This window comes from Rhinoderma darwinii, chromosome 9, assembly GCF_050947455.1.
Source record: "Rhinoderma darwinii isolate aRhiDar2 chromosome 9, aRhiDar2.hap1, whole genome shotgun sequence".
Taxonomy (NCBI): Eukaryota; Metazoa; Chordata; class Amphibia; order Anura; family Rhinodermatidae; genus Rhinoderma; species Rhinoderma darwinii.
Window position 1 is genome coordinate 43607086 of NC_134695.1, and position 26932 is coordinate 43634017.

The 26932-nt window shown below is 42.8% G+C and overlaps 1 protein-coding gene across 2 annotated transcripts; it reads left to right on the forward strand.

The window, feature by feature from the left end:
* LOC142660337 (5-hydroxytryptamine receptor 3A-like) lies at window positions 1–26415 on the forward strand. 2 transcript variants are annotated; one of them, XM_075836936.1, is made up of 10 exons: window positions 1–268; window positions 5564–5711; window positions 9630–9787; window positions 12247–12291; window positions 13377–13486; window positions 16999–17171; window positions 19743–19903; window positions 20037–20244; window positions 24216–24422; window positions 24496–26415. In XM_075836936.1, exons 2-10 carry the CDS (start codon window positions 5666–5668, stop codon window positions 24789–24791), a joined length of 1404 nt encoding a protein of 467 aa, XP_075693051.1. In that variant the 5' UTR covers window positions 1–268; window positions 5564–5665; the 3' UTR covers window positions 24792–26415. The 2 variants fall into 2 exon arrangements, with proteins under 2 accessions (XP_075693051.1, XP_075693052.1); XM_075836937.1 differs by having other exon boundaries at window positions 2–268; window positions 24502–26415.
* The last annotated feature ends 517 nt before the right edge of the window (window positions 26416–26932 follow it).

Sequence of the window (26932 nt, forward strand, 5' to 3'; positions counted from 1 at the left end):
TGGCAATCTCGGTACACAGTTCAGTTAGTACAGCGCTGATTGGTGTAGCAGCAGTCAGCATGGGCTGCTGTCTGCTGCTTCACCTATCAGAAAAGTGAGCAGTCAGCAGGAGGAGGAAGGAGGAAACACTGCCGGACTTCTGCTGCTCGTCTACAGACTCCCGCCTGCCGACCTGTTCAACATGCATGTTAGGAAAGCCAGGAGGAAACATTGTCGGACCACCGCTGCCTCCCTTGAATACGCCTGTCTACCGATGACACCAATGAGGGTACTGTGGGGAGATGCGTAGGGATAATAAGGGTACTAGTGGAGGGGTACTATTTCCCTTACTTGCCCAGTATACAGATTGGGCAATTAGAGGGAGCCCCTGTTTAGGAGCGGAATCCCCCCTCCGTGGTAGTGCCACCTAGCCCCCCTCCCTGCTAGTGCCACACAGCCTTCCTCCCTGGTAGTGCCATACAGACCCTCTCCCTGGTAGTGCCACACAGCCCCCCTCCCTGTAGGTAGCGTCTTTGTGGCTGCCTCTAGGAGTGGAATCCACAGCCAGACAGGGAAATCTGTTCCTGGAGAAGCCCTTGATGTCACTACCCATATATAGACAGTGACGTCAGGGGCTCCTCCAGGAGAGAAATCCCGGCCAGAGCGTCGGCAATGCTCTGGCTGGGGATACCACTCCTAGCAGGAGCCTCAAAGTGCAACCTACAGGGGGTGCTGTGTGGCACTACCATGGAGGGGTTCTGTGTGGCACTACCAGAGAGGGGGCTGTGTGGCACTACCAGGGAGATGGGGCTTTTTGGGACTACCTGGGAGGAGGGTTGTGTGACACTACCTGGGAGAGGGGCTCTGTGGTACTACATGGGAGGGGGGCTCTGTGGGACTGCCTAGAAGGGGGAGGGGGCTATGTGGCACTACCTGGGAGAAGGGCTGTGTGGCACATCCTGGGAGGGGGGCTTTTTGACAGAACCTACGAGGGGGCTGTGTGGCAGTACCTATGAGGGGGGCTGTGTGGCAGTACCTACGATGGGGGCTGTGTGGCAGTACCTACAATGGGGGCTGTGTGGCTGTACATATGAGCGGGCTGTGTGGCACTACCTACTAAGGTAGCCGTGTGGCACTACCTACAAGGGGGGCTGTGTTGCGCAATCTATAGGGGAAACTGTGACACTATCTACAGAGGGTACTTAATATATGGAGGCATAAACAGGGCCTAACTTCTGTATGAGGGCACAAAGTTTTCTGCCATTTTACTAGCGCCCGTGAGTTCCCCCGCAAAAGGGCCCACTAAGTCTGGGTCGCCCAAGGACCCACTTAAACCTGGAGCCAGCCCTGCATATATATTTCCAGCAGGCTACAATATATTTATGTGATTCCTCCAGTTATCCATATCAGCCCAACACCCTCCTCCCACTCATCTTTCTTCAACCCCTTCCCGACCCATGACGTGCCAAAACATCATAGAGCGGGCGGGTGATGTTTGGAGCGGGCTCAAGAACTTTGATCGCGGCCGTTGGAGCAGGAGTCCGGCTGTCATCAGACAGCCGAGCCCCGGCTACAGCCTGTACGGGACACCCGTGCAGTTCTTAGACTGGGCCGCCGTGAAAAGGCGGCTGCCTAGCCTAAGGCCCCTTAGTGACCGCCGTGAAAAGGCATATTGGTGGTCACTAAGGGGTTAACTGTGACACAGATGTGATCTTAAATAGTGTAGGTCAATTTCTTCAGGTTGTATTCATGCTCGACCGAGCGTGCGTTGGGAAAGATAGCTGTCAGCGTAACGAGCATTTGGCCAACAGTTATCATAAGTGTATGGACAGTTTTGGGGTGCGGTCCCACAATACGATGTCTGCATGCAGCCAAAATACAAGCCACAAGCAGGGACCAATGGCTGCACGATGTTACCGGGTATATCGGCAAAATCGTGCAGCCATTGGCCACTGCTTGTGGGTGAAGTTTTAGCCCCATGTGGAAGCCGTGTGTGGGACCACACCCTCTGCCCCACTCCCTGATAGGGAGCATGAGCATCAAAGTGTCTAGGGCAGCATTAACTCTAAATACGGCCCTGGATGACGCACCTGTTTTAGAGAAGTAACACTATGATAAGAGGACAGTCACTGAAGCCTGTTACACATTCTTACTCCATAACTTCTTATCTATTCTCTCTAAGCCTGGAGCAAAGTTTGACTGCTCAGGAATCCACTAGAATGTACAAAGAATATTCAAAGAAATACACCCCCCCCCCTTCCTCTGCATACAGGTGTGTACACTACACTACCACACCGTACAGACTGTTCTTACCATGGTGACATCATATTGTAATACAACGAATGTCAATTATCCACCAATTATCAAATTGAAAATTGAATTTCCTGACTGAAGTAGAAAAGTTAAAAAACCTGTGCTTACACTAGCAATTTCCAAATGCAATGAGACAAAATAAGCCCTATCCACCTCTTTCTTACTTAGATAGACCCGTCTTCAGATCTTGTAGTCCAGACTACTCATATACAATGGAACTAATGGGTGGCAGGAACGTAGCTAGGGGGGTTGCTGTGGCATGTGCCCCGGGTGCTGAATGCTAAGGCCAAGAAGCCAATTTGCCTTAACCAGAGTATTTAGAAACAGAGGACAGAAAAGTTAGCCTTTGTCCTGGGAAAGCCTTGCTATTGCTATGATGGGTGATATAATGTTCATAGTATATACAGTACATCATTTTAAATTATAGCATACGATGCATAATTTATTCTATGTTCTCTTTAAAAGTTAGTATTAGCTCCCCTGTGTCAAAGCATGGTTGGATGTAGTATCTCAGTTGGGGGGAGGAGGCAGAAATGAGTGGCAGGGCAACTTTTTGGGGCGTTTAACCCAACGATCCCATAACTTCCCCTAATGAGCATTAATAAATATAGGACCCAAGAGACAATGTTGGAAACTCTAAAACTGCCATATTGTCAACAGTAGCACTGTTGGATCTCCAAGATGTACTCACTTTTTTGGGGTTGAGGGTGATCTATATCCAATATATATATCTATCCCAGTCAGGATCGGGACAAGCTGTCTTGGTCTCTAAGGCAGGATATTCAGAATGGACTGCACCTCTCTTGATCGTGGAAGGTTGTTAGCATGATAGCTGTCGGATTGTTAATCACTTGCCCCTTGCCCGCCATTTCCCACCAATCCCTGGTGTTCTTATTTATAGTAGATACTCTCTTTTTCCTTTCACTCCCAGTTGGACTGCAGAGATCATGACATCACATACCTTAAGGCCTTCCCGCTCTGTTTTGTTAGGGTTGGGCACAGCTTTAATTAAATTCTCCAGCATAACATTTATGTATCTCCTTAAATAGTAAAGGAGTTTCAAGCGGTATGCCGACCCCTGGACTCCCAGTGGGCAAATTCGCCTTCCATTCCACACTAAATGTTCGCAACCAACAACCGCCAGCTGTAACTTGCTATAAATAATAGCAAGGAAGAACTATAAGAAAGAAAAGAACCATCAGAGCAAGTAAATATACAATACTTCAAACTCTTAACAAAAGGGGACATAGGTCGAGATGCACCAATGAAGACAGCCGGAAAGCATCTGCCACAAGGTAATGCCTTCACATTTCTGCTACTGCAGCAGGATGGGGAACGGTGAGGAGCGGGAAGGAGCGGGCCTATATGCCCAGATGGGCCAATCCGCCCTACAGAGAGGGGTAATACAACAGTGGATGGGGTGCCCAGTCTATATTTATAATATCTCTCCCCAAGGAAAAAGGGGGGCGCAATAACTATAGGCACTGGCGAAGCTATGGCTAGGGGTTTAGCACAGGGGGGGTGAAACACATCTGAGTGGGCCCCCCCACAGTATAATGACCCATTATAGCTGCCCTCACACAGGATAATGTCCCTACAGCTGCCCCCACACAGTTTAATGCCCTTATAGCTGCCCCATACTGTATAATTCCCATATAGTGCCTCCCCACACAGTATAATGACCCCAAAGCTGCCCCCACACAAAATATGCCCCCCAAACAGTATAAATACTTTTAGTGCCCCACATAGTATAATGCCCCCACAGCTGCCCCCACACAGTATAATGCCCCTTTAGCTGCTGCCACACAGTATAATGCCCCCACACAGTATATTGCTTCATAGTGCCCCCCACCCAGTATAATGCCGCCGTAGTGCCTAATAAAAAATTATAAAATAAAAAAATACTCACCTATCCCCATTCCCACGACGCATGGGGGAGATCCCTCTACTCCTCCAGTCTGTGCAGTGTGTGGCTTGGCACAGACAGACGCTATAATGACCCTACATGGCTCATGGCCGGCTTTACATAGTGAATGGTACAGCAAGGTGCTGTCATGAGGACGCAGATACAGTTTAAACCGGGACATGCCACCGCTGGGGGACCGGCCCAGGGCCCCACCATCTCAGTGGGCCCTCTGGGCCCCCCCGCTAGCTACGCCTCTGACTATGGGTCATCTGTCTGGTACAAACTTTAAAGGGAGTTGGAAGTTAAACAGACTCATTCAGTCAGTGACACCTTCCCTAAGCGGTGTCATTCATCAATGCAGGGGGCTGATCATCCCAGCCCTGATCCCAGTTTTCAATATACCATTGTATATATTTCCAACCATTTATTTGGACACCATAGTGGGAAAACTAGATACAACGTTTTGCAGTTTCTCTAAGCTAGAAAGCTTCATATAATAGCATGCGAACCAGATCAAGTCTTTTCTGACCCACCACCTATATTACTTAGTTAGCAACAGTTGATACAACAAAACACTATGAGTATTTTTACATGTACATTTATTTAATAGAGTTATCAGACTTTCATGCTGACTTTATTCTATGCGAGGTGGGGTCCATTGATTTATGATGGACGTGTTAATGCCAAGATAAACATAAATCAATCAAACAGAAAAGTTGATCAGCTGGTCATCTCGCGCCACACATCTCAGGTTATGTTGAGATAAGGGGCTAGGTATTGTTGCCTGTGATTGGCCTCTGCAGTCACATGTCGGAATGTCACATCATACATTGCTGCACAGAACCATCAGCACTGAATTTACAGTGGAGTAAATCCTCATTTGTTGTTTTACCCCGTATATAGCTTTGAACATTTTAATGGTTATAAAACCCTGATAATTAAAATGTACCTATACTTTCAAAAAACTTTTGACATGTCATAGTGACATGTCAGAAGTTTTGATCGGTGGGGGTCCCGAGCACTGAGACCCCCACGATCACTAAAACGAGGTGGCAGCAGCGCTGAAGTGAGCACTGTGCCGCTTTGATTCTGCTCGGCTTTCCTCAGAAACCAGAGCGAACAGTTTACGGACTCATAGACCTCAGTTTTAGAAATAGGTGGGGTCTCAGTGCTCGGACCTTCACCAATCAAAACTTTTGAAATGTCACTATGACACGTCAAAAGTTTTTGAAAGTATAGGTACAATTTAAAGGCACATAGTGACGTCAGAACGATGTGCATGTTCTAGAAAGCATCAGTTTCAAGCTGTCTCCAGGTGATTTAGATTTTTTAAACTAGTTTATCCACTTTTATTACATCCACTAGATTCTTTGGTAACTAGAGCAGAGAACCTCCCTTGACCAGAATTTTGTAAGCACATGAAAATGTATAAGAAAGGAAAAGATCAGGAGCTGCACTCCCTGTGAAATGATTCCACGCAGTGTTTTTTTGCTGATTTCAGTCATCCGATGGAGTAAGTCTCTTTATATTTAATATTAGATATGTAGTAATAATACACAGTGTTATTTATTTTTTTCAGGCTGTTTTAAGGTAGTTTGTTCAATGAATGATATTTACCCCAAAAAAATTAATCCTCCAATTCTCTCATGCATCACATATCCAAATGTTTATACATTGTGTAACTTATGATGTTGCTATACCAGCGAGAACAAAAACTCTATTTTAGTTCTAAATGTACCTCCCTTTTAGCTTTAGATACAGCCTCTGTACATGAATAATAATCTTCCAAGTACAGACATTTTTAAGTAAAGGCACAAAAGTAGCTGGGGCCATGCAAAACAGACTAAAATTGGGAGCGGAGGTAATTATTTTATATTTGGGCTATCGTACATTCTGTATTACATGAGCACCTGACGCCCATGCAAAATGCGTTCGTCTCCTGCAGAATGTCTAAAATTGGTGTGTAAGTTCAGAGAGGTGTGGACAATTTTCCCCAGGCACTCTATACAAATGGCAAAATATTTAACAAGAACCCCAGTGGGTATTGGGCTGTAATTATATACGAGTTCAAGAAAAGATTGCCATAAAGGCAAATAATCCACTTAACTTCCATTCTATACTATTAATACTAATAATGAAAATTAATGTATAATATATTAAACTTTAGACACACAAATTAAAAACATGACAATATTGCTACCTCAGACCAAGAAACCTACTGTGTGTGTATCTTCCAACTTTTTCTGCCAGATGGCAGGGATTGCGGTACAGAGGATATAATCTTTATTATCGACTGCAGTTCCCACTCCACATATAATATACCACACGTGTATATATATATTTCTATATATATATTTATGTCATGATAGCAGTATGTCAGTGGTAGGCAACCTTTTTTCCATAGTGCGCCGATAAAAAAAAAAAAGCAATGACGAATTACTCAGTGTGCTACGCAAACATGAAAGTCTTATAAGATACATGACATAAACCAATTAATCAGTTAATTCATTTAAAATTTCAATGTGACCCTTGACCCTGACTTTCTTTATAAAGATGAGATGATCCATCTGTGGTGCATACGAGGCCATTGAACACCAGGTTGGGGGGTGCACATAAGAGGGACCACGGCTACTGAACACCAGCTTGGGGGGGGTACACATAAGAGAGACCACGGCTACTGAACACCAGCTTTGGGGTGAGGAGGTGCACATAGGAGGGTGAGCTGTCAACTCACCTGAGCAAACAGCTGAAAATCAGAGGCTGTTTTCCCTTGAAAATAGCTCCGTATTTTACAGCTGATTTTACTTTAGCGTGTGAACACACCCTTACTGTCTCTGCTAAACCCTCATGCCCACTTCAGTTATTTGCTTCAGGGTGCTATTCGTTTTTTTAACTGATAGCACCCTGACACATTCATTTCAGTGGGGCCAGCACACTGCGTGGCCGTCCTGTCAAAAATAGGACAGGTCCTACTCCTGTCCGTTTTTGACAGAACAGTCTCGGCCTTTATATTAATTTGGTCCGTTGAAACAACGGACTGCACACGGAAGCTACCCATGTGCGGTCCGTGTTTTCTCGCATCTGTCATTAGCGGCAGTACGATGGCCGACGGAAGTGTGCATGACGCCTTACAGTCCTGTCAAGAATTACTTTGCTTTCTACTCTGAAATCCTGCTTAGATTCATATAATCCTATAAATCACAGAGCTCCGTTTTTTCCCTCTATCATATGCTTTTCTCATATAGGGCTTTAAGATCACATATATATGCTGCCGGTAGACTTTGCTATTTTTTTTAAATTACTTCTAATAAAATTAGCTGGATCGTAAACACTTATTATCAAAGTTCCAATCTTCCAGTAGTGAACTTTCCACCAGGGACATTTATGACGCATCCACAGTATATGTCATGAATGTCATATAGATGCGGGTCCCACCTCTGGGATCTGCACCTATCTCTAGAACGGGGCCCCCTAAAGCCCGTTCTACCACTCTGTGTTGCATCTAAAGAAGGTGAATTCCAACCATAAAGAGGGTAACAGTGTAGCTCGCTGAGCTATGCTGTTTCCGTAAGTCCCATAGAACTGAATAGTAGTTACGGCAACAGCGTAGCTTGCATGCTACACTGCCTCCGTAACTGCCATTCACTACTATGGGGCTTACGGAAACAGCGTAGCTCAGGGAGCTACGCTGTTTTCGTAACTCCGGACCAAAAAATCAGGAAGTGGCAGCGAGAGCAGAAGAAGGTAGAACGAGGTTTAGGGGGCCCCATTCTAGAGATAAGTGCGGGTCCCAGAGGTGGAACCCGCATCTATCTGACATTTATGACATATCCGGTGGATATCTTCAGAAAAAGCGTGGTGAACAGCAGCACACGTCTCCCAAGTTTCAATCAATAAGTTATTTTATTGGTCAAACATCCAGTAAAAATGGCAACGTTTCGACCCGTGACAAGTGGAGGGTCTTTCTCAAGACCCTCCACTTGTCACGGGTCGAAACGTTGCCATTTTTACTGGATGTTTGACCAATAAAATAACTTATTGATTGAAACTTGGGAGACGTGTGCTGCTGTTCACCACGCTTTTTCTGAAGATTACATTACGTCAGACTGGGTTTGTCTGATTTTACAGCGTGACACCGCTCCTGATACCAGGATTTGTGCTGCTTCAAATATTGTATTTTTTGGATTATATCCGGTGGATATGTCATAATTGTCCCTGGTGGGAAAATCCCTTTAAGAGACCATCATGATCCGTACTTTAAAGGGTAACGACGTGTCAGAAGTTTTGTTCGGTGAAGGTCCGAACACTGAGACCCCTGCCGTTCGCTAAAACGAAGCGGCAGAAACGCTCGGGTGAGTGCTGAGCCGCTTCATTTCTGATCCACAGAAAATCCCTTTCAAACCGCTAATTTTACAGGAGAAGCAGTGGTCCGGAGTGGGGGAGCTCTATGACATCAATCTAATAGAACATATGGACAGGGGTTATATTCATGAGACAACTCATTAAGCAAAACACTATCTATTATAATGCTTTTATTATAATTGAAGGGGAAATGCCCTGCAATACCTGTGAATCGCCGCTGCGGTACATGTATGTCAACAATTCACAGTGAGCAAGTAGAAATTAAGGGGAAGCATCGCTCATACGAGCGCTGCCCCCGCTTCAAAACAGCTGATCAGTGGGGGTCCTGGGAGTCAGACCTCGAACGATCAGCTATGAATGGTCTTTCCTGAGGCTAGGCCATCAATATTTAGGGACTGGACAACCCCATTAAGCCCAGATGAATGCAACAATATGCGGAGAACACTTTACTTCACTTTATAATTTTACTATGTTCTTTAATACAGCAAAAAAAAAGGCTATGCTGACACATACCGCCCGAAAAAATGCCAAAAAGACACTCTTTGGAATACGTCACTTCGGCATTTCGAGGCATAATCACATAGTTTTATGCTCAGCACATGCGTGAGTACAGAAATGCATCAAACTGTTTCTTATGGGGAAAATTTTCTGATTTGTGCCAGTGATCACATCTAGATATCTCTCAACATTCTTCGGGATCCATGCAGCCACTCCACGTACAGCCATTTGGTACCTGCGTAAATGCCTCCATAATTTGCCATCCAATGGAGAGTGCCATGTTTGTGTTTTTTTTTTTTTACAGATTCTGAATAAATTAGGGAGAAAACCTTTATGTGCTATTGCATATGATCAAAGTCGCAGAGTTACATATGGGTCCATAGCAGTCTATGGACGCCCTATTTCAAATCCGGGCAACATAAAGCCATAATACAGTCGTGTGCATGAGTTCTTTCACTTCTGATCATGTAGAATTCAATATTATCAGACAAACAGGTGCCGTACTCATCCATCCAGAATCTTACTGCAGTCACTATCATTGATTTACTGGTCTTCTTCTGTTTTTTCCTAGGCACGTGCGGTGGTGAGCTAATCTGTAGCTTCTTTGACTTAGCACAAAACCTGACTAATAATGAAGATATTCCAGGACCTGCCGTTCGTCCAGTAAAGGACTGGAGAACTCCAACCACAGTGTATATTGACTTGTCCTTGTATACGGTTGTCAGCTTGGTAAGATTCCACATTTTTAAACTTCCATATATGTCTCCATAGCCTTCTACTGTGCAGACCCCTGAATACTTCATTGTGAGGGTACTGAAAAGCCTAGGCTGCTATTATTTCCACACACAAAAAATATAAGTTGTTGTTTTTATCATGAAAATCAATGGTAGATGGATCCAAGCATATGAGTATACTTTTATATACGTTTACACAATATACATTTGGATTCTTGTGAAGAAAAACACATCACACGGATTCTTTATTCAGATACCAAAAGTATCCAACTGCATCCCTTCATTTGAAAATCCATTAAAAAAAGTCCACAGTTAGTATACAATTTCCTTTGTCTGGCACAAACATGGTGAGACCTCCACCAATGAACGCCTACGCGGCACAGCGCTCTTTCTAAAAATATTTAAGAATTCAAAAAACATTGGGACAGGTTTAGCCTCTTAATAAATTTAACCCATTAAGGCTGTTCTTTCAATGGAAATTAAAATGGTCCTAAATAATAGCGCAAATCTACGCCTGTTCATAGGAGGTGTAGATTTGCGCTATCGTTTGCGCTGTTTTCTGTTGTAATTAATAATATATTTTGTTAGCCCCACCCACCTTCTTGCAATTTTTTTTAAAAGTGACAATAGGCGAGAAAAGTCACAAACATGGCAGGTGACAAAATTTGGCACTTTGCCCGCTACCAAAAGTGGCGTTAAGGTGATAATAAATCCCCTCCCCATAGATTATAGATTCAAACTAACAAATGTCTTGACTTGAGTTGATCTTTACATCTAGAAAATGGGCCTCATGTATCAAAAATGTCTCACAAAAAAAGTGTCCCTATTGCCTATAGTAACCAATCAGAGTTCAGCTTTTACTTTTCAGTGCATTTCTGGAAATTAAGTGCTCATTCAGATGAGCGTGATTCTCGTCCGTGTGCTGTGTGTTGAAACAATGCACAGAACACGGACCCATTGATTTCAATGGAGCTATTCACACATGCGTGTGTTTACACACAGCAAGTGTCCATTGCGTGAAACTCACTGCATATCCTATATTGGTGCGTTTTCATGCACCTAGCAGCTCATTGAAGTCAGTGGGTGCGTGAAAACCACGGACAGCGCATGGACGCACATCTGTGTGCTGTCCGTGTTTCATGCATCAATTACAATGAAAAAAAAGTGCTTGCAAGTGCGTGAAAAACATGCCACATGCAAACCTCACTGATGCAAAATGCAACGCACGTGGTCATATTTGCGCTAGTATTTTTACGCGCGTAAATCTGTCATGCTCGTGTGAATGTAGCCTTAAGCTGAACTCTAATCGCACAGTGATGTCACAGTACGGAGATAATAATCACAGGAATGTCACAGTACAAAGATAACGTACACAGTAGTGTCACAATACATAGATAATGAACACAGTGATGTCACAGTACATAAATTATAAACCTAGTGAAATCACAGTATAGGAATAATGCATAGTGATGTCACAGTACATAGATAGTGAACACAGTGATGTCACAGTACATAAATAATAAACCTAGTGAGATCACAGTATAGGAATAATGTCCAGTGATGTCACAGTACAAAGATAATGCACACAGTATGTCACAATACATAGATAATGAAAGCAGTGATGTCACAGTGCAGGAATAATGCACACAGTGATGTCACAGTATAGAGATACCACAGTGAGGTTACAGTACAAGTATAATACATAGTGATGTCACAGTATAGGGATAATTTACTCACTGAATTTAGATTACAGGAGTAAAGAAAAAATGGAAGTTTCCCAACATAATGATATTATTAAAATAGCTTCCTTCAGCAGACCCTCTGCTGCCTGGATGGTCAGCAAATGCTACTATTTACAGTAGTTTGTAGCCTGTCAAAGTCCACAGCTACAGGTTGTCTGCAGGTTGTTATTGAATTTTTTCCTGTGGTTAAAGGGGTTTTTCTTAAGATAGGTTATCAACATCAGATCGGTAGGACTCCGACTTCCATCACCCCCTCTGATCAGTTTGTTGAAGGGGCCGCGGCGCTCCGGTTAGTGCTACGGCCTCTTCGTTGCTTACTGTCACAGGTCCATACATGATCTTGTGGGTGCTGGGAGTCAAATCCCCAATGATTGATGACCTGTCCTAAAGATAGGTAATCAATATCAAAGTCTTGGAAAATCAGTTTCAAAGGTGTTCTCCAGGACGTAAACATTGATGGCCTATCCTAAGGATTCGAAGGATCTCTGCTGATCAACATAATGGAGCGGTTGCCTCCTCTTATTGTTTACACAGGCACAGTGGCTCGTCAGTACAGGCGCCAGGGCTTGGTACTGCAGCTCAGTCCCATTTACTTTTATTTGTCATCCATGGTACCAGACACAGCCACCGGTACAGATGTGTCGCTATGTCTGTATATTTACTACGGTACTTATTTCTGGTTATTTATATAAGATTTGACGTTTTGTTTTAGGACACAAGCCTTCAATCTCTGACAACCTATAACTGGTTCCTTATGGTAAGCGCTAAAGTCTAAACCTTTGAATAGCTTTAACTCATTATTTGATATACTAATTATACAGCACTTATATATTTACTCATAATATTTTCAACCTAACTTTTGTTTTCACTCCCATTAAAATGGACAAAATGTGCATGCATTTATAGTCAAGAATCATAATCAGTCATGATTAACTTCATAGCATACACAGATGTAGCCATATTTATTTTGACTTTTAACGCATTAAATACACAGTGCCAAGAAACTTTATTTATACTTTTTCAATGGCTTTTCAAAGGCTTTTGTTGTGTGATATCACGCTGCAGCAAGTTATCAGAGTCAAGATAAACTTGGCTACATCCGTAAATAAAACTGTTCAGCCATAACACTAAAACCATCTGCCTAATATTGTGTAGGTCCCCCCGGCCGAGATGGGGCCACCATAAATCAAACTTGTTTTTCCAGCATAGATCCTTAATCAGATTGAGATCTGGGGAATTTTAAGGCCATGTCAACACCTTGCAATCTTTATCCTGTTCCTCAAACTATTCCTGAACAATTTTTGCAGTGTAGCAGAGCGAATTATCCTACTGAAAGAGGCCACTGCCATTAGGGAATACCGTTTCCAAGAAGGGGTGTACATGGTCTGCAACAATGTTTTGTCAAACCACTATTGCTGGCAGACTGTTGCGGTGCTGCCTTGGTGGAGGGAAAGTGCGGTCTTTGACGCCACTACTAAGGTGTCACGTCCGTTAAAGTTGAACTCTGTAGTTAGTAAAACATGGATGCATGGTTAAGCCGTGCTTAGATGGCATAGGCAACCAGAATTGACAAAAGTAAGTGCACTTGGCACTAAACTCTGTTGGGCGTATGATTGTGGTGAGGTAAGTAGGCACCTGTCAGTGACCGGGTTGCAAGTGGTGGCGCAGCGGAGCAGGCTAAGAGTGATGTGAACGAGGTCTGAGCATCTGAGGCTACGGTAGTGTAAGAAGTGTCACGTGACTTGAGAGACAGAGTGACGTCGCCTCCCCCCACCACCATGTTACATACTAGTGATCTTTAATCCATTTGATTACCTTTTACTAACAATCGTTTAAATTCAGGAATGGCAAAACGAATTTATAAATTGGGATCCAGAGGATTTTTGCGGAATGGACAAAATTGTGATTCCTGGTCAAAATCTTTGGCTTCCAGACCTCTACGTCTATGAAATGTAAGTGAGTGTGCATGTCTTAAAACAGCAATTAGTTCAATCAGTACTTACGGAGTGCCAGAGATTTTCCAGGAAAAAAATGTGATGATATATGCTTAGGATAGATCATCAATGTGTAATTGGGGAAAAGAGTCTGACCCTCGAGACCCCTACTGATCAATCGAACAAAGGGGCCAATTGGGACGAAGCTGAGTTGCAATACCAGGGCCCCTTCATTCTGCTGATCAGTGGTGGTCCAAGGAGTCAGACTTCCACCAATCACATATTGATGGCCTATCCTTAGGAAAGGCAATCAATGTGTTTTCCTGGAAAACCTTCTTAGATTTTTCACTAACAGAGGAAATGTAGTGGGCCAACTTTGTAATAAAGATTTCTTTCTAGTTTGGTCCCTCTGTGCTGATTTTGGGGACAGTAGCTACAGGAAAAGGGAGCCAATGTTTGTTTACAGTGGTGCACTTAACATAGAGGAAGGGTACACGTCTGTTATGGGGCACGTGATGGGAGGGGGTCCTGACATTGAATGGCTTTCCCCTGCTTGCTGTGACATTGTAATAGTAGCTACCAGGGGCTTAACTAGGAAAGACTGGGCCCCATAGCAAACTTTTGACTGGGGCCCCCCCTCCCGTGGGTGTCACACAACCCCCCCCCCTTGTAGATAGTGCCTTTTTTACAGCCCCCCCCTGTAGACAACGCCATACAGTCCCCCCTGTGAACGCCATACAGTCCCCCCTGTAGATAACGCCATACAGTGCCCCCCTGTAGATAACGCCATACAGCCCCCCCTGTAGACTGTATGGTGATATCTACAGGGGGACTGTATGGCGTTATCTACAGAGGGGGACTGTATGGCGTTATCTACAGGGGGGACTGTGTGGCGTTATCTACAGGGGGGACTGTGTGGCGTTATATACAGGGGGGATTGTGTGGCGTTATCTACAGGGGGGACTGTGTGGCGTTATCTAGAGGGGGGACTGTGTGGCGTTATCTACAGGGGGGACTGTGTGGCGTTATCTACAGGGGGGACTGTGTGGCGTTATCTACAGGGGGGACTGTGTAGCGTTATCTACAGGGGGACTGTATGGTGTTATCTACAGGGGGGACTGTGTGGCGTTATCTACAGGGGGGACTGTGTGGCGTTATCTACAGGGGGGACTGTGTGGCGTTATCTACAGGGGGGACTGTGTGGCGTTATCTACAGGGGGACTGTGTGGCGTTATCTACAGGGGGACTGTGTGGCGTTATCTACAGGGGGACTGTGTGGCGTTATCTACAGGGGGGACTGTGTGGCATTATCTAAAGGGGGACTTTGTGGCGTTATCTACAGGGGGGACTGTGTGGCGTTATCTACAGGGGGGACTGTGTGGCGTTATCTACAGGGGGGCTGTGTGGCGTTATCTACAGGGGGGACTGTATGGCGTTATCTACAGAGGGGGACTGTATGGCATTATCTACAGGGGGGACTGTATCGCATTATCTACAGTGGGGACTGTATGGCGTTATCTACAGGGGGGACTGTATGGCGTTATCTACAGGGGGGACTGTATGGCGTTATCTACAGGGGGGACTGTATGGCGTTATCTACAGGGGGACTGTATGGCGTTATCTACAGGGGGACTGTATGGTGTTATCTACAGAGGGGGCTGTATGGCGCTAACGCCATACAGCCCCCCCTGTAGAGAACGCCATACAGCCCCCCCCTGTAGGGAACGCCATACAGCGCCCCCCTGTAGGGAACTCCATACAGCGCCCCCCCTGTAGGGAACGCCATAAATTGTACATTGTAAATTGTACATTGGTCTGTATAATTAAATCACACTCATCTAGACTGCTACATGGATAATGTACACTGCGTTCCAAATTATTATGCAAATCTAATTTTTCGCTGATTTTCCTAAATAGTCGATGCAAATGACAGTCAGTATAATCTTCAAGCCATCAACCGTTGGAGTATAATGCGAATTTTATTGAGCAAATCTCCTAATGATAACAGAATTTTTTTTAGAAGTACAAAACTCAAAATGCACTGTTTCAAATTATTATGCACAACAGATTTCAAAACATTTTGAAGGTTGTAAAGAGAACTTAAATGGTAATTTGTTGAATTTGCAGCATCAGGAGGTCATATTTACAGAAATAAAAAGCTCTTTTAATAAAAAAAAACTTTACAGGCCAAGTTACATGTTAACATAGGACCCCTTCTTTGATATCACCTTCACAATTCTTGCATCCATTGAATTTGTGAGTATTTGGACAGTTTCTGCTTGAATATCTTTGCAGGATGTCAGAATAGCCTCCCAGAGCTTCTGTTTTGATGTGAACTGCCTCCCACCCTCATAGATATTTTGCTTGATGCTCCAAAGGTTCTCAATAGGGTTGAGGTCAGGGGAACATGGGGGCCACACCATGAGTTTCTCTCATTTTATGCCCATAGCAGCCAATGACACAGAGTTATTCTTTGCAGCATGAGATAGTGCATTGTCATGCATGAAGATACTTTTGCTACGGAAGGCACGGTTCTTCTTTTTGTACCACAGAAGAAAGTGGTCAGCCATAAACTCTACGTATTTTGCAGAGGTCATTTTCACACCGTCAGGGACCCTAAAGGTGCCTACCAGCTCTCTCCCCATGATTCCAGCCCAAAACATGACTCCGTCACCTCCTTGCTGATGTCGCAGCCTTGTTGGGACATGGTGGCCATTCACCAACCATCCACTACTCCATCCATCTGGACCATCAGGGTTGCACGGCACTCATCAGTAAACAACACGGTTTGAAAATTAGTCTTCATGTATTTCTGAGCCCACTGCAACCGTTTCTGCTTGTGAGCATTGTTTAGGGGTGGCCGAATAATAGCTTTATGCACACTTGCAAACCTCTGGAGGATCCTACACCTTGAAGTTTGCTGCTTTGCAATGGCATTTTAGCAGCTGCTCTCCTAATCCTATTAATTTGTCTGGCAGAAACCTTCCTCATTATGCCTTTATCTGAACTAACCCGTCTGTGCTCTGAATCAGCCACAAATCTTTTCACAGTACGATGATCACGCCTAAGTTTTCTTGAAATATCCAATGTTTTCATACCTTGTCCAAGGTATTGCACTATTTCACGCTTTTCGGCAGCGGAGAGATCCTTTTTCTTTCCCATATTGCTTGAAACCTGTGGCCTACTTAATAATGTGGAACGCCCTTCTTAAGTAGTTTTCCTTTGATTGGACACACCTGGCAAACTAATTATCACAGGTGTATGTGATTGATTACAATGAGCCAAAGAGCCCTAAGACACAATACCATCCATGAGTTTAATTGAAAAACTAATAATTAAATGTTTATGACACTTAAATCCAATATGCATAATAATTTGGAACACAGTGTATATAAGTAACTAAGTATTACTAGTAGATGTATCTGCATTACCCCTCATACATTGCACTAGTATTTAACTTCTACCTTGCACTTTATATAAGATTAAATGTTGTATAGAAGTAATGAAGCATTGTTCTATATTTTATACAGGACGGAAGGTAGTGATAACTCTCCAGTGATTCCCTACTTCTTCATCTCCAGTGACGGGTTTATCACAGATTCAAAACCATTAAGAATTGTCAGTACCTGTAATCTAGATATCTACAAGTTTCCATTCGACAAACAGATCTGTAATTTGACCTTCGGCTCTTATACGCACACCGGTATGTTGTATGTTTTATAGGAAAAGAATATCTAAAGTATATCCCATTTACATTTCCTGTGCAGTTGACTAAATAGTTCCGTTATCAGCCAGTTCACACTAGTGTGAATATAACTGCATTGTTCTTCATCTACTTAACCTCACATATCTCCAGTTCTGAGAACCTCCAGACATAAATGTGTTTAAATGATACTAGTACTTTATTTTATAAGCTGTATATTTTATTGGTTGTATTTTTTATTAGGTTTAGTAGACCTGAAGAACTCTAAACCGTACACAATATACAAAATATACTGTATATAGCTCAATTTTAGCCTGAGGGGCAAGCACACAGCCCTGGCCCATTAGTAGCAGTCCACCTTTAACCTGTTTATCTCCACTTGCCGCATAAAGGAATCCAATGTAACTGGGCTTTATATCCAGCCGCGGCTAAAAGACGGCAGTTGGTCGGGTTTCATCCATGTTGGGATAGCACATGAATGCACAATCCCAGATACAGTACATGATTGAGCTATTGATAGCAGCTGCTCGATCAATCAGAGGGTCCAGGAACTAAAAACTCTTGGTTCATGATTCTGGGATTGCTGTAATAGCAAATCCTCTTACTATATATTACATGCAGACTAGAGTCCTCTGTTATTCTTCCAGGAAATGTATAAATAAATTGACAACTGTCCGTTAACATTCTCCATGCCAAAGAACCGTGTCTCTACACCCTCTAACACTGTCCAATCATCACTGGCAGTATCAGACTGTGTTGGGATACATTATATTAACAAGGGAAATGGTAACTGTAATGACGGGGTAGGGAGACAGACAGGTGAGCCCTAATCTACCCGCCACTCAGTCCCTGCCTACTTGCAACAGCCCATCCTAGGCAACGGGGTACAACTGGGCGACGGTCCCTATGCTCAGTAAGTGCAAGACAGACAAACAGACAAGGGTACACAAAAGCTAGGGAAACGGGGCAGCTGCCCACGGGGACACCGTGAGCAACAAGAGAAGTGAACGAGCCGAGTCAAACCTGGAGTGAACGAGGTACAAAAACGCTGAGCAGGAGAGTGGTCAGAAAGCCAAGGTCTATAACAAGCAGAGGATGAGTGGTACAAGCAGTAGCAGCAAGGCCAGGAAACAAGCAGAGAAGAATCACAGGCAAAGGAGGAACAGGAAAGGCAGGTATAAATAGACAGTGGGCGGGAGCTAGCTCCGTCTGGCCAGGCTGTGATAGGCTCTCCCACTCCTAAGCCTGCCATCCTGAGTGGTGGAAGATGGAGTCAGTCTCACAGACATAGGAGCAGGTGCAGACTGATTGCCCACGGGCGTCGACACAGAAGCTGTGTCTGGCAAATCCTTTACAGTAACACCCAGTTGTCATTTAGGCCTGGGCTAAACACACGGCCGTAGCTATAGGGGGTGCCAAGGTAGCAGGTAGCCTTAGCCACATAAGAACACACCAGGGTTATAAATTATACTGTATATGGCAGGTGGGGGCCTGGTATAGATTTTGCATTGGGACCCAGGAGCTTCAAGTTACTCCTCTGGCTACACAAGAGGCTTTTTGTAGCTCTACTGATTTATTTTAACTATCAAGTGACAGCTGCAGTCCACAACATTGCATGCAACTCAATGTATTGCTTTGTACTGCAGCTGTCGGTCTTTAGTTTAAATGTATTTGTTGCATTACAAAACTCTCCAAGTAGGTCAGGCCTTATTCATGCATTTTCAGGAGGAATACAGAGGATCGTCAAGACACGCAGTTCTGAGTAAAGATGCTCCAGAATTTTTATCTCATGGGGAATACAAGGATTTGCTATTGTCTTTTCTGATTGTGGATGTTCTCTTGTCTTTTCTTCTCCATGCGGCCCAAAACGCTATGATGACTTCTCAATGACATATCAAAAGTTTTGTGAAAGTGCAGTAACGCTTTAATTAATCAGAGCCAATACCAGACTCCCTTAATTAAACAGACCCCTGACCACACACCTTTTGCTAATCTTACCCCAGACCAGACACCTTTAGTTAAGCAGATACCCTTTATTAATCAGACCCCATTCCAAACTCCTTAATTGAACAGACTCCAGACCAGAGGGAAAAAATAATAATATATATATATTTAGACCCCAAATACCTCTTTATACTCACCGCTCCTCTCTTCCCGGGCCTCTTCTACGCTTCTTCTCCTCCTCTTTTACCATCCGGGGCACATTATGACCTGAAATTGGACGGCATCACACTTCATGCCACACCACGTCACCTGGACCCATTTTATCGCGGCCCTAAACGGGGACCGGCCCTGCAAGTTGCATCTAAAAAGTTACTGCTATTCCATAAGCACAATAGTAATATATGCAACCACATTTGTTCTTCTGGGATGGCCATGTGTTTTTTCAGATATACCATCTATACCCTACCATTGTTAACCCTTTGTAAACTGGATTCAAATTTGGGTGTACATAGGCATAGACAAAGGAAGAGTCCAAGAATGTTATCACTGGGATGCCCTGTGAAGCAATCGACTCCCATATATGATACCAGTGTCTGAATTTAATATCCACGCTATATTTCTTTACAGTTAAAGACATCATCATGTTGCCAAAACTCAACTCTTCTGAAGTGAACCTAAACTCACAAAATGTTTTTGTCAGCAAAGGAGACTGGGCCCTATTAGACATCAGCGTAACAAACACAACATTAGTGAGTGAAGGAGAGGGGTACAGCCAAGTGATCTTCAAGGTAACACTTCTAAGTCAAGTCATAGAAACAAGTTATATCTGTTTAGATATGAATTATATTTTCCTAACATTATATAGACGAACATTATAAAAAACATATTTAACTGATTCTGGTTTACAATTCTGCTCTTCAGATTAGCATAAAGCGAGCACCTGTCGTCTACATTATAAACCTCATCATCCCATCATGCTTCTTGGTCCTTCTGGATATTGTTAGTATGTTTATACAGATGGGAACTGGAGAAAGACTTGGCTTCAAAATAACAGTGGTTTTGGGGTTCTCTGTGCTCCTGCTGATTCTAAATGACATGCTTCCCAATTCAGACAATCCCCCTGTTTTAGGTAAGTCTGTTTCTATATGTCTATTTCAAACCCCCATATCAACATTACTGTGTTTCTTTCGAAGCTGTGAGAGTGTTGCAGTGCATAGAATTATGGGAGGGAAAAGAAATGGTGAATTTACAGAGTATGCCTACCTTTAAACAGCATTTTACAAATAGAACAAATCTATATGAAACATTAAACACTTTTGTAAATGCATTACATTATTTATCTGGTACTGATGCTGATTTACAGCCTGTACTATAGCCCAGAGCAGCAGTTACAGTTCTGCATTGCCTGCTTGTCTTCTCAGAGCTTGCCCTGGTGCATTGTATTTTGGAAAATGTCTTTACACCAGGCTGTCAAGGTCTGTAGTAGATTCGGAGTACAGTGGCTGAAACTCTGGCAGGAGGGTGATAAAAGCAAGAGTTAAGTAACATCCCAGGATCAGTACACTAAAAAAGCACCAACACATTGTAGCATGAAGCAGAGACATGGTCAACAAACAATCCAAGTTCAGTAAACAGATAAGTGGCAACAGGTTGTAGCATGAGGCAGAGATGTGGTCAGGTAAATATCCAAGTTCGGTAAACAGATATGCGGCAACCGGTTGTAGCATTAGGCAGAGATGTGATCAGGAAACAATCTAATTTCGGTACACAGATAAACGGCAACAGCTTGTAGCATTAGGCAGAGACGTGGTCAGATAAATATCCAGTTCGGTACACAGATAAATGGCAACAGGTTGTAGAATTAGGCAGAGATGTGGTCAGGTAAATATCTAGTTTTGTACACAGATAAACGGCAAGAGGTTGTAGCATGTGGTAGAGACATGGTCAAGAAACAATCCAAGTTCAATACACAAATGTAGGCAGACAGTAACCAGAACAAAGGCAGGAATGCTCAATAGTCTGGCAATCTGATGGTGTACGATTATTATCGTAAACCAAAAAGGTGAGACCAAAAAGGCAATCAAGGCAAGAGATCCAGAAAGACAAAAGTCAAGAGAACCTTGACAATAGATCAAGCAGTGGAGCTGTCCGTCAGCACCAGTTATCTCAGAGAGTCTACGTCACAGGCAGAAGTTTCTGGGATTAAATCCTGACAGCTACTGCACGGCATTCTAATGTAGGGTAAACGGACTCTTCCACTGCATTAGAGGATCTCATATAAGCTGGTAAGGGATGTATTTGACAACAAGCTTGCTGACTGTTTACAATTGTGACCAGCAAAACAGTGAATGCAACTTTCAACAATAATACAGGCTGTAACTCAGGAGCATTGCACATTTACAAAGCTACTCAATATTTTCCATAGAGTAACAATGTTTCTTTCTACACTAATTTTGTGGCGTAGAAGTATCACAAGAGTTGCTTATAGGTCCACATTGCAACTACGTCTTGAAATTGCTTAACATGCAGCAAGTACTAGCAGTTTGCCCTGCTTTGTAAATGATCTTGACATCTGAAAGAGCATTGGAACATTACAAGTTTTGTAGTTGGACCTAGTCAGGAAAAAACTCATTGATCACCACTCTCTCATGGTTCAAGCATATATCAGCAGCACTGGACAAAAAAGATATAGGTTGGGTGCAAGCCTCTTAGGTCACAGTCCAATGACCCTTCAGTATACGTAAAAGGAAAGTGAGGCAGCACTACCAAATTTGTGAAAAAAATGATCCGTTTATTCCACTCGTGTGCGACGTTTCAGCTCAGTGTGCGCCTTTCTCAAGCATAACAGTGAAGTACAAAAAGCACATATATATGCAGATCACAATCAAAAATCTCATTACAAACATTTTATGAAATAATAAAAGAATAATAAAGCTGGTGTATATAAAATCGTGTCAATACGATCCCTTCTAGGTATACTGACATATATATATATATAAGTATAAATATATCAAGTAATATATATAGGTAGTATAAACATCATATAACGTTAATAAGGCCAATCAGTGAGATTGGCAGATATCTGTGACAACATGTGAATAATATCACCACAGGTGTATTAAACAATTTTAAAAAAAACATTCTAACCTCGCTGGATCGGCTGTTAGCGTCCCACACTGTCCACTGCGCATGCCCGTAAGTTACATCACATCCGGTGCAACATTGATATGTGTTATGATGTCGAACACCGGCTCGCGCATGCGCGGTTCACATTCATGATGTGAATCGCCATTTTGAAAGAGGGCACTGCTATTATATCATGTCTCGTAAGTATCATACATTATTCACATTACAAACGTAACTAAATATAATTGATTCACACTCTATAGTGTATACGCAATATCTAATGTATATAGATGAGGAGATTTGGCATATAACAATGAACTCTAACGGCCCAATGTCGATGTAATGGTCTATGATGTGTCCGTTCACATTCGGACTAACTAACATAGAAACACGCTATAATATGGAAATCTCACAATTATTTGCGACTGTTAACAGTATAGGATGTGATATAACTAACAATAGCGACAGTATTGGAAACATTTACAGTACACAACGGGAAGAAATTCTTTTGGAACAGTGTATAAGCCTATTCAGCCGATCCGAGAGGTAACACTTGAGAGCTGTATTCTCTAAAAGAGAAAGAAAAAGGAAAAATATTTTTAGGAGTAATATATGGATAACATATCAGATAGTTATATTCTCAATAGTCATAATATGAGCAAATATATATATATTTCTTACTTCAAACTATCGTTGTTTTCCAACAGAGGGAAAGACATAGTAACCATTATAAGACTCCGAGCAAATATCATATCAAAACCAGGTCATGGGTTATCTGGAAAAACTGGGAAAGATCTTAAAATCCACATTGAGACCGCTTGGGGATAGGGTATCTAATTTGAAGATCCATTCTAGCTCTAAACGTTTTCATTTCGAGATCCTATCGCCACCACGTCTATGACAGGGTACATGGTCAACTATAAATAACTTAAAGTAATTTTCACCGTGGTTTTTCTCCACAAAGTGCTTGGGCAGAGGTAAATCTATTTTTTTAGTGCGAATCGTTGATTTATGATTATTGATGCGTTTTGTTGCATTCCAGGGTAGTTATAAACTATCAAACATTTTTAGCACCTCCAAAAACAAGGTGTTTCCCATGTCTGGGGTGCTATAATTGTAAAAACTTTATAAAAAGTGAGGCATTTGTCCATCCGACAAGAGGTACTGTGCATAAAATTAAATATCATCTAACATGCAAATCAGATTATGTGATATATATTATACAATGCCCCTGCAAATTACTATATGTAGGTGAAACTACCCTGGAATGCAAAAAACGCATCAATAATCATAAATCAACGATTCGCACTAAAAAAATTGAGTTACCTATGCCCAAGCACTTTGTGGAGAAAAACCACGGTGAAAATGACTTTAAGTTATTTATAGTTGACCATGTACCCCGTCATAGACGTGGTGGCGATAGGATCTCGAAATGAAAACGTTTAGAGCTAGAATGGATCTTCAAATTAGATACCCTATCCCCAAGAGGTCTCAATGTGGATATTAAGATCTTTCCCAGTTTTTCCAGATAACCCATGACCTGGCTTTGATATGATATTTGCTCGGAGTCTTATAATGGTTTCTATGTCTTTCCCTCTGTTGGAAAACAATGATAGTTTGAAGTAAGAAATATATATATTTGCTCATATTATGACTATTGAGAATATAATTATCTGTTATGTTATGCTTGAGAAAGGCTCACACTGAGCTGAAACGTCGCACACGAGTGGAATAAATGGATAATTTTTTTCACAAATTTGGTAGTGCTGCCTCACTTTCCTTTTACTTTCTCATGGTTAGTGCACCACTTAAACTTGAATTTTAATATGGCCTGATATGGGGGGAATGTATGGTGTTGAAAGTGTAATCAGAGCACTTAGCTAGTGGAGGGTGGGTGTGGGGCATTTGCCCTTTTTGTCATTTTTATAATCCATCCCTGAAGTATTTTGATGCCTCCCTGTGTCTCATGTACAGGTATATTCTGCTGTGTTTGTCTTGCGGTCATGGTGGTCAGTACAATTGGCTCTATTATAACCTCTTACATGTTAATGCTGTCTGAATCGCAACCCATTGTCCCAGCTTGGATAAAAGTCTGGATCATGAGACATTTAGCACGTGTTCTGCGTTTTAAAGTAAAGCACCCAAAAAAGAATATGGTTCCAATCAAAGGTGAAGGAAGTGGTGAGTAAAGATTCATGTAATGATTCTAGCCATATGTTTACAGATCAACTTCCAAACTCTTTACCAACTGTAGTTGTAGCTTCCATCCTAGATGGCACTGATGATGGAAAGAAAGAAATTAAGACCCCAGACCTCCGGGAAAAGAAGGATCTACAAAAGGGAAAAGATTCACTGGAAGTAAAACTCCTTAAAAGGCTGCTGGTAGAAATTCTACAAATCCATCAGGAGCTTAGCCTTTCTAAAGCCATGCATGATGGCAAGTCAGAGTGGTACACTGCTGCCCTGGTCGTGGACCGGCTTGTCCTCATTCTATACCTTGTGATTGTCATTGTTATGTTTGCAGTGGTCATCAGTGCCTGGATCACGTAATACATTCTAAACAAAATAATTTTTTGTATTAAAGTGTTAAAGTCCTTTTAACTTATTACCATAAATCAATAGGACCAGCGGTGATAAAAAACAACAACTTTGTAATAAGGTCTTCTTACAGAAAAATTCATTTCTCCACTTACCAGACTCCTCTTCTCTTCCCCGTTGCCTCTTTAATTCACATATAATATCCATATTCAGTGAGGCAGAGATGGTGATGAATTATCAGCTCACTGAGACATCAGGCTACCGCTGTTGCCCATAGAAGTCTATGGAAAAAGGAGGGGGGAGCAGGAGGAGGGAACAGCTGAATTGAGTGACAGGGAGAGACACACACACAGACTCTGCTGATTCTAGTAAGTGTATCTCACCCCAGTGCTGGATTATACTTACTAGAAGCAGCAGCATCTGTGTCTGTATCTCTCTCCCTATCTCTCTGCAGCTGCTCCCTCCTCTATAGACTACATCCGTCCTCATCTCCACCACCCTGAATACAGATTTTAACAGTGAATTTCGAGTAACTGTCACGTTGGGTACGTGGATCCACTGGGCCATGCCACCTTGACGGTATAACAGCTGGCCAACAGGACACAGGTCACAGTCTATAGTTCGTATAGTGTACCTATGGTAGCTCAGAAAGTAGCAAGACAGCCTCAGCTGGGACTAGGCAGCAGGCAGGCGCCAGGTATGGCGCAGCAGGACAGGCGTGGTACACAGAACAGCACGACTTCAGCTCAACACGGCACTTGACCAAGATAGCACAGGATACAGGTTATAGGTAGCAGGAACAGGGAACACTGGGAACTGGAAAACACTTAGGACACCATTTGCATAGACATACTAGGATAACGACAACAAGGCTCAGGCATTGCAGGGAGGGGCACAGCCCTTCTTATAGTCCAGGGTGCTCTGGGAGGAATCAGCTCAATCTGCCACCTGTGTGCGACCTGGCTCCTGAACTGATCTCGCGAGCGCACCCTGGTGGTCACTGTGAAACAAGAAGACCGCATGTGCAGAAATCTCTGGAGAGAAGGGCGTCGACCGGATGGAAGGAGTTCGTGGTCAGCGACCACAGACGTTACAGTTATCAGTGCTGTAGGCAGGGGAGTGGAGGGGGGGAGTCTGGTAAGTGGCTAAAGAGGCAATTTTCTGTATAAGATTAATTACAACGTTTCCTGTCATCACTTATACTATTGATTTTTACAGGAAAAAAATGAAACGATGGTTACACTTTAATCTACTATCCTTGTATAATGAATGTAACCTCTGAGAGATGTGGGTGTTTTTACACTATGTGTAACTTCTTAAATATAAAAATATTTAGTGGTTGTTGTTTTTTTTAAGATTAATTTTCAGCAGAGGCAATAAATTTTAACTCATTAAAGGAACATTTCAGGCAAAATTGATACAATGTGTAATGCTAGTGCAGGGCCTGACACAGGGATTATCTTTTCTATGGCTTCTGTGCCATGCACTGCCTCCTCAGACCCTAGGCTTAATACAATTTTACCTGGAGTGTCCCTCTAAAGATTTATTCCATAGATTGTAAATTGCCTAGGCTAAGTTCACACTAGCAATCATACTTAAGGTGTTTAATGGTTTTAAATAAAGATTACTAATCCTACGACGATGATTTCTGCAATTTTTTTTTATATAGCTTGTGTTTTTATCAATACAATATTCCTCTTTGCTGTCAATGAATAACAAAATGCATATTTACATCCAGAAGCTGAATACCAGTACAGATCAGTGGAAACAAGTGTATCCAGTGGAGGCAATCTTCTGTGAGTAAGACTGAAACATTATAGCAAACTATCAAGACAGGGAAGAGCGGTAACTATTGGGGGTGCAAAGGTTGTGGTCGAACGTGGGCCATGGAAAATGAGTGAGCCCAAAAGATCTTTGCCTCATATGGGATGACCAGTACTTTAAATGATGTGTCATAGTTAGGGGGCCCTGTTTAAGATTTTGCATTGGGCCCATGAACTTCAAGTTATATCTCTGGGGAAGAGAGATTTGTACTCATGGGCATAAATACCAGGGTAGCAGGCCTAGCAGCGACTATAAGGCCCAACGTCTAAGAGGTGAAGTTAGTGATCACTGTTGAAAATAGAATGTACACTACCGTTCAAAAGTTTAGG